Source organism: Setaria italica, chromosome VI (genome assembly GCF_000263155.2).
Source record: "Setaria italica strain Yugu1 chromosome VI, Setaria_italica_v2.0, whole genome shotgun sequence".
NCBI classification, from domain to species: Eukaryota; Viridiplantae; Streptophyta; class Magnoliopsida; order Poales; family Poaceae; genus Setaria; species Setaria italica.
The window spans coordinates 24,070,851-24,086,197 of record NC_028455.1 but is presented as its reverse complement, the minus strand read 5'-3'; the positions used below and the strand labels follow the sequence as shown (position 1 = coordinate 24,086,197).

The following is a 15,347-nucleotide window of genomic DNA, read 5'->3' as shown; positions in this document are numbered from 1 at the left end:
CCATTGCTAGTCCATCTGCATCGTATTACGCATGAAAATGGATTACACTTGATAATGGATTACGCGTGAAAATCGATTAAAGATCGTGATCATCTTAACACTGCATAAGTTGTTCAACTTCAAGACCGTGATCATCTCGCGAGGATGTCCTCAACTAGGCGGGACCGGTATTCGTCATGAAAGAGGTTAGATGCTACGGAAAAAGGGACACGGTCACGATGTCCGTATCCACTCTTTCTCGTAGAATCAAACCTCCTTCTTGACATACGTTGCTGCTCGGCGGAAAACATCCTCGGAGAGATGAACACGGTATGCAAGTTCAACAAGTAGCAGAAGTCATCTATGTACAAAAATTCTTTCCTTACCACTACAGAAGTTGTTGAACTTGAAGACCGTGTTCATTTCGCGAGGATGTCCTCAGCTGGGTGGCACCGCACTTCGTCATGAAAGAGGTTAGATGCTACGGAAAAGGGGACATGGTCACGATGTCCGTATCCACTCTTTCTCGTAGAATCGAACCTCCTTCTTGACATACGTTGCTGCTCGGCGGAGAACATTCTCGCCGAAATGAACACGGTATGCAAGTTCAACAAGTATATGGATTTAAAAAACCATATTGAATTTGATAAGATAAACCGTCTAGACAAGGTAGCATCATTTTTAAACCACTGAAATAATGCATACTATATATGACACATCAATCTCCCTCACATTCTAGCTCAAAATACCTCTCCATTTTTCTACTTCATCATCACATTGTAGCAAATAATCTTTCCATCTCCAAAGCATAAATCAAAGCATAACACGAGGATGAAGTAGCAAACCTTCGCAACACTTGTGTTGGCTGAGTCAAATTCCCACGAAAATGAGGGAAAAAACTTCGGGCAGCACCTCCCTTGCTTTGGCACCACCGGAGAGTAGGTGAAGCTCAGCTCTCTATCAATGTGCTGGACTGGCTCGGGCTGGAGGAAGAAGAAAGTCTATGTCTCGGGACATAGTGGGGGATGAGTTTTTATCCCGGTTAAAAACTCCAACCGAGACAAAAGGAAACACCTTTTGTCCCGGTTGGAAGTTTAGTCCCGGTTGGATCCTCCAACCGGGATAAAAGGGACACCCTTTTATCCCGGTTGGAGGCACCAACCGGGACTAAACTTTTTATCGCAGTTGGTTCCTCCAACGGGATAAAAGGGAGTCCCTTTTATCCCGGTTGGAGGATCCAACCGGGATAAAAGGGTCCGGCCACCGATGCCCCCCAGCTAGCCGTTGCAACCGGGACTAAAGGGGGGCCTTTAGTCCCGGTTGCAATTACCAACCGGGAGTAATGCTCCCCTCCAAATTTCCGCACCCCGGCGCACCCCCTTTTGTCCTGGGCCAACTTTAAACCGGGATAAAAGGGGGCGGCTCGAAAGTCAATTCTCTACTAGTGCTACCTCCTTGGTAGCTTGGTCTACATCTATGACATATTTTTAGCAAGCAGTCTCTTTCAATTCTTTCTGGCAATATTCACGGTAGAGAAAGGACCTTCAACCAAGCAACAAATATCTCAGTCGTTTTCGTACTCAGGACTAAAGGAGTTGTTAGTTCCGCATCCAAAAACCAACTCTAATGGGGGCTCTTTAATCCCGGTTAGTAATATCAACCCGTACTAAAGAGCCCCCTTTAGTCCCAGTTCTAATGGCTAGAAATGGCTAGAAACACTTATTTAACCAACAGCAGATACGGGATCAACCAAAGTCTACATTGGACCACATATACAAATTCTTGGAGCAACGGAATTACAAGCATTACATACTATTGCCCGACAACTTTAAGTAAGTGTGGGTACCATCTATTTTCGATTTCCTTTCCTAACCTAATTAACCTTAGGTAGTTCTAATATGAATACACAGTTTCCACTGGATTCTCCTTATAATTATCATTGATAGAAGCAAGGTTATTGTCTTCGAATCGTTGAGGAAACCAAAGGAAGATTACAAGGATATTTAAAACTACCTTAACTTGTAATAATGTTGGACCTTTATCTCTATGCAAAATTTTGTTTCTTGAATTTTCACCTAACAGTGTATCCTTCATTATTTTAATTCGCAACACATGAAAACGATGATAAGTCTCCTTAGATTTTAATTGTATAGACTTGTATAAATACTAGTTTCATGTGTATCTGCTGCATCCAATTTTAACTATTACTGCTCTCTAAATTTTTCTCTATTGCAGAATGGCATCTGCTGCATCAAGCCCTTCCAGTTCCACCAGCAAACCCATAAGCTTTATGAGGAACTTTTAGGACAAGATCCTTTGAGCTCTTTTGGTTCAAAGTGAACTGATTGCAACACTACTTGTAAGAATTTCACAGCTACAATATGAGAACAATATGAGAACAAGATCCTTTGAGTTCTTTTTGCAGGTTACTGGTTCATCACATGTAGGTTCCTACCAAGACATGCACAGCATTGGCAATGCCATGGGGACTGACAGTGACGGCCATGACAAGAATGGCATGGATGAAGAGGAGAGTTGGGATGACAACTTTGGTTGAAGCACAGTTGATGCTAACCTTTTAGTTTTGGGTACATTGTCTCATTCTGTGACTTGTATGCACATGCTGCGATTGTAGGATTTGTAGCATCAATGACTTGTGTGGCAGACTAGTTCAGGCATGGATGTCTACTATATTAACATTTGGATCTTGTATATGCATGGATGTGTGCTGGAGCAATATGTGGGTTATATGTGTGCATGGATGTGTGCTGGATGGGATCTGGATGTTTATTAGTGTCTTTTCCTGGTTGCTTGAACTCTCATGAAAATGGCACTATTTTTTGTTTCATCAACTCTCATGAAAATGACCATTTTCACGGTATGAACACATGAAAATAAAATTTGTCATTTGGTCATGCTGTTTTTCGTGGCGGCCCGCATGATTTTCATGAGAGTTAGAGGCTCCAAGAAAAACATTTGTGGCGGACTTTTCCTGATGTTCAGCTCTCATGAAAATGATCTTGAAGACCTGGTGGCACAAAGTATTTCGTGGAGGTCATTGATAGGAAATACTCTCACGAAATAAAATCATGACAGTTCACTCTCATGAAAATGGTATTTTCATGGCACCATATTTGTGAGAGGATTTTCGTGAGAGTGTCATGTCACGGATTATTTTCATGATGGTTTTAGCTATTTTCATAAGGTTTTTTGACTCTCACGAAATCTCTGTTTTGTGGTAGCGGCAGCTCACCTGTGCTGGCCATGGAACTCGAGGAGATGAGATGTCCTCACACGACGCTGGCACCATCTTCATCAGCATTGGACCAGTGGGGTGCCAATGATTGGCCGCGCCCCCTCCCCGTGAAGCAGCCTAGTGCTGCCTGCGCGTAGCCGCCCGAGCTCGACGCTGAGGTTTTCAAGGGAACCCCGTCCATGGCCCATCCCCCTCCTTCTTCCCCAGCAGCGAGAGGAGCTAACGAACAGTCAGGTTCTGACGCGCGGTTGCCGCCCCCGCGCCGTCGCTCGCAGCGCTCCTCCGAGGGCGAGCAATGCCCCTCGCCCCAGGCCGCCACCCTCGTAGATCTGCAACACGCTGGAGCTGGGTAATGGTTGAAGAAAGAACAAAGGAGGGTGGAAGAAGAAGGATCTGACCAGTGGGGTCATGGGCAAAACAGACATTTCACTCCATCTCTCTCTCCAACTCAGTCCAGAAACATTATTTTAGTCATAGCAATGTCTTTCAGCAAATTGATACACAACTAGAGTGTCTTGTAGCATATTACAAGGTCAACGATGCCCGCCAGCAAACTAGCATCATTTTGCATGTCCTTTAGCAAATTTTGCCTTTATATTATGGCTAGGGTGGCGATGGCGGCGGCAGCAGCAGCAAGTTTGAGTGTTATTTTATGAACAAAATAGTTGTCAATAATGAGTGCCAACACCAACCCACCGGCAGCACTCCCGCGCTGCCTCGCCTCGGGCGCTGGCCAAACCACCACCATCGCGGGTTGCAGCTGATGTTGAGCTCCTCCTCTAGGTTCGCCGACCATAGGAAGCTCGAAAACCCTAAAACCCTAACCCCGCCAGGATCAACCATCACCCTGGCCACCAGTCGCTATCCCCACCTCCCAACCTGCCCCTAGCTCTCACTCCTCTGGTTGGGCACCAGCTCGCGTGCGAGCGGCGGCGTAAGACCAAGGGGATGGAGAAGAGAGAGGACAGCCAAGTAAGTCCTTCACAACAACTATACACTACTAGAAATATGACCTTTCATCCCATGCTTTAGTTCTGGCTGCACTTTGACCCGGTACTAATATTAGCATTAGTACCGGGTTCAAATTTGAGGGTCCCTAGAGGCCTTTTAGTATCGGGTCATTACACCATCCGATACTAGTACCGGGTGGTGTTATGACCCGGTACTGAAGAGTCACTTTTAGTACCGGGTGGTGTTATGACCCGGTACTAAAGCCTCCTCCACGGGTTACTTCAGGTGAGATGGTAACGAAGGGTCGCGCGTAGCTTGATTTCATGGGTTCGAATCCCATGGACCCCGCACACGCATATTTCATGTGATGCGCGTGTGTGCGAGCCTTCTGACTGTTTTTTTCTTTATTTTTTTGGCCACAAAACAAGTTGATACTGGTTACCAACCGGTACTAAAAGAGTCCTTTTAGTTGACTCTTTTAGTACCGGTTATTTGATCTGGTACTAAAGGACCGACATAACGGTACCGGTTGCAAAACCAGTTTTAAAGGGGGTTGGAGATCGGTACTAAAGGTCGTTTCTACAATAATGGTATGCCCTATGCGCTGCAGAATCTTCCGGTTGTTGCCTTAAGAGAACGCGAGTTTTTTGTCTACCTTCTAGAAAATACGAATCTTTACATCGCACAACTGGAAGTAGCCCAACCTGATAAAGATTCCCCTACACAGCAAAATCAGAGGGCAGAGCGGCTCAAAGAAGCTTGGTGCAACATGCATACTAGAGTGTTGGGCCACAACGAAAGATGAGATTTAACAGAGCAGCAATAGGAATCGAAGCTTATACTGCCTTAAAAGATATATATTTATACATTTTGCTTTCAGGATTTTAGGTAACTAGATTTAACATTTAGACTAAATGTTAACTAGATTTATATAGTATATTTATAGTATATATATACTATAAACTATCTTCATATTCTGCTTGGGTAACTAGATTTAACATTTGTACTTTAACATTTGTATGTGCAAATGTTAAATTTAGTTACCCAAAATCCTGAAAGCAATATAGATGAAGTGATTCAACTTCCGTCGAGTCCTTGAATTCACATTACACATGCTTCCAGAAGCCGATAAGTTATTTCTATCTTGAAATAATTATTTTAATTGGTTAATTTTACAAGCTGGCTAGCATATAAGAATATATGTGCCAGTAGGGAATGACACCGGTACATTTAAGTAAGGGTGTTGGTATACAGAAGTACCGCTACGTTTACTTCATCATTCGTGTTGGTTGGCTTTACCGTGCTAGCAATAATGTATGCCTACGATAAGCTGAAAGGGAACTCACAGCAGCGATCAATTATACTGAGTATTGACGCTTATAACAATCTTCTACTTATTTGCAAAGGGTCATAGCAAAGGGTCATAGGATAAGATGTACTTATTGGCCACAAGATGGTACCATACAACAGTAGTCATGCAAAGCACCATATTGAAAGAAGGTAACATCATGATGACCCTTTTGGAACTAGAAGGAAACAAACACAAAACAGACGGCATACTGGTTGGGATATGATACCCAGTTATTGAACAAAACACAAAGGGCAGGTAGCATGGAGTAGTATCTGGAGATGAACACACATCTGAGTGTGTGGCATCAAGATCACCGACCTTATTGGAATATAAAGAGAGACACAAAGACGTACTACACAAGGCAGCTTTAAGTGGATACGATATCCAATTATTCAGCACAAGGACGATCTAGTTGGATGCATTTGCTTAAGCAACCACGGTGGCGCTGCCAACATGCACGCTGCAGAAGCTAGAGCAGGCTTGGTCGCAACTCTCAACGGCATCGTTCGCCTCTTCATTTCCCAGAGCTGATAAAATTATATATATATATTAGATTATAGGATTCTAGCTGCCGCTAATTAATGATTATTGTTTTCTCTGTCTGAGCAAAAGGTGCTTACCAGCGTTGATGTTGTTGCACACAGACGACGCACACCCCAACTTGCAGAAGTTAAGCACATTAACTTCCTCTTCAATGCAAAACCAATGCGTTTCATCAGATGGAAAATACATTAACGACTCAAAACACAAAGAAATCAAGTGAGATAAATTTATTATTTACCAGTGTCCGGGTCAAGGGTGAGGTGGTCGTTAGGGGGCTTGCATTTGTTCCCGCTGATAATTTGGCAGCCTGACAGTTTTGCACACGTTGGACGGGATGCACCCGTCAAACGGCAGGTATTGTAGACATTTCTTGCAGTGGTGGATGGGCAGCAGCTCTTAGCTTCCACTTGTATCTGCCCTATAACTAGACACAGTAAGAGAACAGCGAGGATTAACTTCTTCATACCATTGCCGGCTAGTGCCATGTTCTTCATCATACTATGATTGTGTCTTGGCCAGGGAGAGAAGCTCGTGTGTAATCGGATTAACTGTGAGCACAACAAGAGCTAGCATGGCATCTATTTATAGGCTAGGGACTGGACGAGCAGAGTAGATTAGTTGCAGTGTCCCTACTTGTTATTCCATACGCGCCCTTCTGCACATGGAGGACCAATAACATTATTGAATACATGGCGCCCTTCTACCGTGCGAAAATCTTATTGGGCGTGTTGTGTGTCGCTGCCCAATAGCGGTGAACGAATACGTGGCACTTCCTCCTCCACATGTTACTGCGCTCGCCCGTCGTTTTCAACCCTGGACCGCTGCCCTCTCTCCCTCCCAGCCAGTTCCTCCATCTGGCTGGCAAAACGGAGTGGTTATGCCGTTAGGTGTTAGGGTTCGGAGTTGAGTTAGGGTTTCGGGGTTGGTTAGTGGTTAGTCAAGTGAGAAGTATTGTCTCAAGGGATTTGAAGTATTTTTGAATCACAGTATTTTACTCATGAAATGGATAATATTAACCATACGTTAGGGTGTCCTCTACACGAACTGGCAGGTGAATGTCAAAAGCATATATACAGCACCTTGTGGAGGTTGCATGTGAACGTCAGTTAGTTCCAAGAACTCGAGGTGTAGTATGTTGATTCTTCCCACACGATACACCAGCGGAAATTATTGATGTGGGCTCAGTAATACTATAGCCATATATCAGACCCTTGTCCGGTTGCGGGAACATGCATGCATGCATCCACGTGATTATTGATGAGGCAACCCCATCGCCCCAGTCTTCTCGATGGTGCGTGGATTGCAATCATGTCCTGCAGAATTATCTGCCACACTCACATGCAAATATGCAATGCTTCATTAGTCTATGCAATCGCTTCATTTCATAGGTAAGTATGTAATCTTCCTCAGACGGCAATCAGCTTCATTGCTGGCCATTTCCGTGTCCCGTCCTGGTGATAATCCAATAAGCTCCACGACTGCGCGAAGGAAATTCTTGAAGCAGCTTCACCTATGTCAGATTGTCAATGAAGGAAATGATGGTGACTCGTAGCAGCATAGTGTTCGATTTCTTGACTGACATATATATATAGCTAATTACTACTAGAGAACTAGCTTTCCATCCCTCACATTCATAGAGAGCTAGCTTTGCATCCCCAAATTCATACCGCGCACAATTAGGTTAATGATGCTAACAACAGTACCAAGTCTAATAACCATCACTCCTACAGGCCAATTAGTACTGGTTGGTAACACCATCCTGCAGCCGGTACTAAAATACAACGCAATTTTTTAATTGGTTCATTCTATTCAAATAGCTAATAATATATTATGTAATATAGATAAACTAGCAATGGATGTACAACGTGGAACGATGCAGTTTTTCGATGTGTCTGAGGCCAAAAGCGGTCAGGTACCATGTGTTGTCCATGCATAGTCTGCACAGCAAGGCCTTGGTACGCTTGCCGTGTATCACGTTTCGTGGTGTGGTCAGTTCACACATGCTAACAGGCGCGGGTATTCTTCTGCATATTGTCACTATCTACTTGATGTTGTGGTCCCTGTTATTTGTCTCCCTTCTGGCGCTTCCACGGCAACCAAGGCTATGTCGTGTATATACTGCATATTGTCACTATTTACTCTTGATGGTGTGGTTATTTACCAGGGGTATTGACTACTGTAAATATCGGCTGTGTGTGCCCGTCCTGTAGCCAATAATTGTGATCGGGTATTCTTCTGACATATTGTCACTCGTTGTTGTCTCTATGCCCCGTGCCTCTCTTCCATCGAAGCCCTTTTTCCAAAAGCTAATGTTCTGATATACATACATAGTCGATCTCAATTTATTCTGTTTATTTTTAAATCTTAATTTCTATACTTAAATATACATCAAGATATGGCTGGATTAGATGATGGCGAATGGACAGCGGCACTAATTGATAAATTGTTCGTCCCTTGCCGCATGGTAGCTCTTCTTGGTGTCACCCATGGCGATCAGACGGAAGTTGTGGTGGCATACATTTAGAAGGATCGTTACGTACCTTTGGCACATCCACCGTCTGCCATTTCAAGATCACCAAAGATGGTTATCCTCAAGGAGCGGAAGGCATGACCTTGTACGTCAAGCTTGATTCGTTAGAAGACATCTACAAGATGCATGGCCATCACTAGTGTTACTGAGACGAGTACGTGGACCTCAGACGAATCAAGAAGCTCAGTATTTAAAAGTCCTATGACGGTATCGAGTGGATCGGGGATTATTTTGATATATTTCTGAATTTGTAATATATTAATGTGTGTGGATTATTTTGATTTTTTCGAACAATTGGTTATTGTGTTCTGTTAATTTGGATTTTTTGAATTTGTTAAATATCGTTAATTTGTGGATCAAACAATTATTAAATTTATTAATCTTGTTATATATCGTGCTTAAATTATCTTGATGTTTTTCTGGATTAAAATTGATGAACTTGATGTTTTTTTGAATAACAAGAAGATTCAATCGGGTTCCAAATAAAGCCAATTACAATGTTAACTTATTCTTACCACCTAGAAATAGGACCGGTTAGAATATCAATTTAATCTAACCGGGTCCGAATTTGGCCGGTTAGAATGTTATCTTATTCTAACAAGCCCAGACATCTTATATATACTAGTCCACACCGTCACCTTAACCCTACCCACACATCCACGTAGTCTAAACCCGCCAGCGGCGGCCTCCTCTTCGATTCCCATGCCACCTCCTCCTCCTTCACTCGCGAGACATTGGAGCGGGAGCTCACCAGCTACTGTCGTTGCCTCACCTTCCGCCATCACCTCCGTTTGCCGTGGTGGGGGTGCGCGGTTCGTGGGATTCAAACCCACAACCTCCAGCCTCGCGCGTAGCTTCCTTGCCATCCCACCTACACACCACATCTGACTATATAGGGGATACTATCCTTTTGTATTAACTCGTGGGGGACCCTTTTATCCCGGTTGGAAACACCAACCGGGATAAAAGACCACCTTTTATTCCGGTTGGTGTTTCAAACCGGGATAAAAGGCCTCTCAGAGTCTTTTTTTCCCACTAGCCTTTGCAACCGGGATAAAAGGTCCCGGTTGGTGAGCCCCCCACCAGTGACCGAGTTTTAGTCCCGGTTGGTGAACCTTTTGTCCCGGGCCAACTTTAAACCGGGACAAAAGGGGCGGATGGAAAGTCGTTTTTCTACTAGTGGTTGATCAGCGTACATCACTTGTCCTCTGCCTGAAGGAGACGAGTAGTGGTGCCGTGCCCCACCTGTGCATGCCGAGTGGAGCAGCCTCCCCCGTGTGCTTCACGTGTTCTTGGTACCTTACTAGTACATAATCTCGATGCTTGGTGTCTGCACAGTGCACACATGCGCTGGAACATCAATGGACAATAATGGTTATTACAATGGAGCAACAATGCATGCATGGCAGGCACCTGTGCATGCCGGGCATGGACAATAATTTGATTTAGATAGGTTTGGTTGGCTGAGAAATGATTGCAACTTGATTTTCCTAATGATCCATTTGTACTAGTTACTAAATTATAGGAGCAAAGGCTTCGGCAGAGCTACTTATATACTTACACAAGTAAACCAACTGTAATGATACCAGATACGTGGAACTAATTAAAAGATGATTTCAACTCCCCACCTTAACAAATGTTCTCTTTTCTAAATCAAATGAATGCTTGAGTGGTTTGATCTTTTTTTTCCTTTGCTCCAAGGCTTGTTTGATTTCCACTCCAACTTCAACCATTTTCTATCTCTAACATCCGGTGATGGCCTGCTCCGGCGCTCCCGATCCTTTTTTTTGCTTGGGCTCCGAGCCCCACATCCACCCCCGTCCGGTTTCTGGGTTTTGTTTTTTTTTCCACCGCGTGGGGTTGGTTGCTGCAGATGCGGTTTTGCAGGTGGAGAATCCGAGCTGGTTAGTCGCTTTTTGCAGTCCTATCCAAAATGAACTTGGTGCACAAGGGAATAGGAGGCATCGGTAATAAAAGCAAATTGCTCACTCAGGATTGAAAACTGATTCGTTGCCTTTTGAGTGGAAGTGGCATGTGATAAGGGGAACGTATATTTTATAATAAACCGTCCCTTGTTGTATAGTACGATTTTTGCAAGATGATTTATGAAACTTTAATGGCAAAAACTGCCGGATATTTTTTTTGGTCAAAGTTAAGATACAGATATCTAATCAGAAGTAGTACAGTGTTTGGGCCCAAGAGTTAATCAAACAGTGGATCAGTAACCAAACTTCACCAAGAAATTACAAATGTAGAACAATTAGAGCATGCAATGAACATTACAATGTGTAAAAAGAACTAGCAAGCCTTGCACTTGCAAACGCTGCACCGCGCAAGACACCCTGAGGAGAACAAGCTTCTGATTCTTTCATACAAGATAGACAATGGATCATAGGGTGCTGCAGGCCGTGACGATGAAGAAGATGACAACACGTACTGGGATCGGGCTGAAGGCAAGAAGACGAGCAAGGAGCAAGATGGCCACCGTCAAGACAAGGGCAAAGAGGAGGATCTAGAAGACGACGGGCCAGAATCGTAGGAGCATGATCGTACATGTTCCACAGCTTGCAGGAAGAACATCCACTACCTCTTCGATGCGTTCGATGACATCATGCAAGCCTTACAAGCTCTGGATCAAAAGGCAGAAGATAATGATTGCCGTCAGGAGGACAAGTTCAAGTTCAAGTTCTTGCAGAGGAACGTGAGGAAGCTCTTCGGGATGTGCAGCAACATGACGAAGAACAAAGCAAAGGAAACAACAACCATTCCGTGTGCAAGTAGTCCGGGTAGCGTCATTAGTGCGTTTACAAGCGTCTTTTCCTTGTACTCCATATGGTTACCACGAGGAGGTCGTAGATTTGAGAGGGGGGGGGGAGATTGTCGCTCGTATGAGTTTTTGGATCTAGTTTGGTCGAGTCGAATCATGTGAGAGTCTAGATTAGTATTTTTATTTCAACCAAAAGTAGATAAAGTAGTAGTCTTCTTAAGCTTTTGGGAAGACTTAGGCCTACATGGCTACTTTAGCGTCTTTGTGAGAAGAAGCATGAATAAAATTCAAGGATCGTGCAAGTGTTTTTAGTGTCTACCTTGGCTTGCTTGTCTTTTATTTTGTCTTTGCAACTTTAGATTATGAGCATTGTCTTGAATTCTAAATCGTAGTTGTGGAGTTTTAGTAATCGATTTGTTTATGCAATACCCATGCTTTATGATGATCAAGTGCTTCAGTTTTGATTATGATTTATGAGTAAGGCTTTGAATTGGAGGTGATTTAAAATTTTATTTTTTATTTAAAACCTCTGCAAAAACAAGATTGATCAATATCTTTTAACCAGGTTGAGAGTTTTTATTTATCCTACCCAATGCCTAAAAATATTTATTCATACCACCATAAGCAACATTTGACACTTTGAATTGAATTAGGATCGCTCTCTCTTGGTTTGCTTTAATTCTGAGAATTGATCATATCCTTTTTACCATCTTTGAATGCTTGCCTCGTCAATATTCAGTAATGAGAGTTCTTCATTGGAATAATCATATTTTTGTACTGAATTCGTAAACCCGAACCACAAATTTCTCAATTTTATTACCAATTCCTTGAACACAACTCATTATATGAAGATGTGTTCCGTTTCTAGTTGAGCTTTATGAAATTTTTGGAAAGATACAAGATAAGGAAGCTTCACAAGAAAGAAGAGCTAGAGGAGAGCAAAGGAGTGGCCAGGCCAATCGGCCTGGGGTCTCCTTGCCTCGGTTTTCATGTAGCAAATTCCTGGAAGGTCTCTAGAAGGATCTAAAACTGATTTTTATTGTGTGGTGTTCAGAAGAGGTTCGGAGAAGAGATTAAAATAAAGAAATAAAGAAAGAAAAGTATTGAGACAAATAAAAAGAAATAATAGGAAAAGAGAGAAAGAAATAAAGGAGGAGTTTTTACTGTCATGAAGATCAAGAGTGGTGCAAAGAAAAGATGGACTTGTTTAAGGAACAGATTTTCATTCCAACCATATGCAATCCAACGACGAGGACATTGCTTGTGCCTCAGAGTCACTATATTTCTTTTCCTTTGCACATGTCCACCATTCTATTCTCATCCTTGAAAACTTCACATTATGTGGATATTCTTATGATCAATGGCTCGAAAGGTAGGCTACCGTTAGAGGGTTTTCTTAATTCAATAATATACGTGTTGATTCTAGCTAACCTTACCCAAGCTCCACCATATAATTGAATGAATTTTGAGAGATGAGAGCTTGCAAATAAGTAGGATAGCGAACATTCATTTAAACGACATGTAAGCACCTGGAAAATAATTCTTTTTTCAATTTTGTTGCAGGGAGATTGTTTTGTGATGAAAGAAAAACCCTCTGAAAAAAGCCAGAAAATAAGTGTAGTTGATTCTTGAAGTTACTTGGTTCTGAATAATAGTTGTAGGGGAATCTTTGCTTAGATAAATCTTTGAACACCCAGACTTTGATTATCTTTGCTGCTCCTCTAATCTTTTGTTTCAAGGCTAGGTACTTGACTCGCTTGCTCATGTTTAATTCAAGATCTTTTAGTCGCTAGACTTGCTCGAGGACGAGCAAGATCTAAGCGTGGGGGGATTGTTGGTGCTCGTTATTGACACACTTTTAGTGTCATTTAACCAGTATTTTCATGCTTATTCGTATACTAACGCACCAATTGGCACATGAAATAACCCTATTATTGCATATGTGTTGTATTTTGGAGCATTGTATTTTGACAGGAAATACGACATAATCAAGGGGGTATGTATATAGAGCTTAATGGATATTTGGACAAGGGTCATCGAGAAAAGCCAGCACGAGGAAGGAGAGGACTAGAAGGGCTAGGAAGGGCCTAGACCGATTGGCCTGGGACCCTCTAGGCTGATCCTCTTGGTCTATCCCAGGGCTCGGTCGACCTCTTGTTTCCTCAGCGTGAAGTGTACGATGATCTCTAGGGTTTTTTCACCGACATTGACCCAGAGCTGCCGCATATTGGAGACTATTAATACCCCCTCATGGACTTCAAGGAGGGAGAGTTGGGGAGAAGAGGAAATCACCATGCAAACACCATCCATTGCCACCACAAGTAGGAGAAATGAAGAGAAGATTGGATCCAGAGGAGGCCACGCGAAGAGGAGCACCAGGGGAGGAGGAAACTCCCTAAGCTGATCGGCTCAAAAGTGCCCAGGCTGATCAGCCTGGGCCTTCCCTGCCCCTGTTCATCATCATCTTTGGTCCAGTTGATCTACAGGGCGTCCTTTACCCTAAAATTCATCAACATGTGTAAGATCATGGGGGTAATACCTCTATTTGTCATCGGGGTTATACGGAGATCTTGATTTGTAATCGCTGAACCTTTGGTTGAGATCTATTTTGTTATCAATCTTATCTTGATGATGCTCTTTCATGAAAAGGCTGGCCAGCGCTACTTTGGGTTGCTTATTTGCTTACCTAGAATGATCATCTTGATGTGTTCTTATGTTTCGATAGTTGAGTACCCACATGTAGTGACAATGTTGCGGGTGGGAAAGTGTTGGGGTATGGTTCACAACCACTCACAATAACACCTAGATCTAATTCATTCATGCATGGTGATTGCATCTATAAGCGTTTAATCTATCTTGTTCACAACCTTTACTCTCTATCCATCTTAATCTAGATTGCTTAGTTCCTTTGTTAGCATAATCATATCTTATTCAAAAAGCTTTCAATTACATTGATTAATGCTTAGTGAAATGTGCAAATCCCTTGTTCCATGGATTGATAAACCTTGGGGGAATCTCTAAGGGAAAAAAAACAACTAATCCGAGCGCTTGCGGTTCACAATTTGGCATGCTAACTGCTATCTACACTCTGGCATCACCTTTGCTCTGGGTCACTGCCCTATTTCCGGAGTGATTTCCCCATCGAGATCAATGGTTAAGCCCAAGTTGGTGAAAGGGACGAGGGCTTTGCCAGCCATGGTGGTAAGCAGGGATTTCCGATGTGGATCTTGGTGAGTTTGATGGAGATGAGAGTGGAGTGAATGAGGAGAGGAGGTGGTTGAGATTTTAAAAAAGGGACTCCTCTCCTGCAATGTTAAACCCAATGGGACGCTGAGGGAGGGGTCAAGGAATGTTGGAGGAGCATCTGCGCGAAGGCTGGGAGGGAGTGGTGCTCAGATTGGATCGGCCGGGTTCAGCCGAACCCTTCTGGGCTTTGTGGGGCCTCCCGTTGCTCGTGTGCATGCATGCAGCAGAGAGGGAAGCAGAGAGAGTGGGCCCAACCACTATATGTGCCGGGACTTTTGTAAAAGCTAGGATAGAGCTAGGGTCAATGACATTAACCTTTGTTTAATTTCAGTTGTGGCTAATTAATCTTGGCTTGTTTTATGTTTAGACCATCATCATCAGTGGCAGACCCAGGATTTCAGAGTAGGGTATGCCCATTGCAAAAAAATATTTAGACGAATGACATAAAAAGTTCACAAGGGAATCTGTGTGTCTTCGTAGCCCTTTCCCACATTGATTTCAGATCAATATTTTTTGACTTCATTTTTGACTGCCTACAAGGAACCAAATGTCATTTTTAACTTCTTCATGTCAACCGTATGCATCTATAGCAATTAGCAATATATCTATTTTGACACATCTATTTTTGCAACCGTGTGCATCATGTCAACAGATTGAGTGATTGAGCCGTCCATTTTGATTACCTCGCGGTGGGGGCCAACAAGCAGTCCTGGTGGAGGGGGGG

The 15,347-nt window shown here is 43.2% G+C and overlaps 1 protein-coding gene and 1 long non-coding RNA gene across 2 annotated transcripts; both read right to left on the bottom strand.

The window, feature by feature from the left end:
• Positions 1–1,717: 1,717 nt before the first annotated feature.
• LOC111257641 lies at positions 1,718–4,466 on the bottom strand. Its single transcript, XR_002678185.1, has 2 exons — positions 3,233–4,466; positions 1,718–3,007 (listed from the first exon to the last, which is right to left on the bottom strand). It is a non-coding gene; the product is annotated as an uncharacterized LOC111257641 (long non-coding RNA).
• A 1,138-nt stretch (positions 4,467–5,604) lies between these two features.
• LOC101772197 (thionin) lies at positions 5,605–6,681 on the bottom strand. Its single transcript, XM_004973303.3, has 3 exons — positions 6,319–6,681; positions 6,158–6,226; positions 5,605–6,064 (listed from the first exon to the last, which is right to left on the bottom strand). The coding sequence occupies exons 1-3, from the start codon at positions 6,575–6,577 to the stop codon at positions 5,964–5,966; spliced, it is 429 nt and encodes a 142-aa protein (XP_004973360.1). The 5' UTR covers positions 6,578–6,681; the 3' UTR covers positions 5,605–5,963.
• Between the last annotated feature and the right edge of the window lie 8,666 nt (positions 6,682–15,347).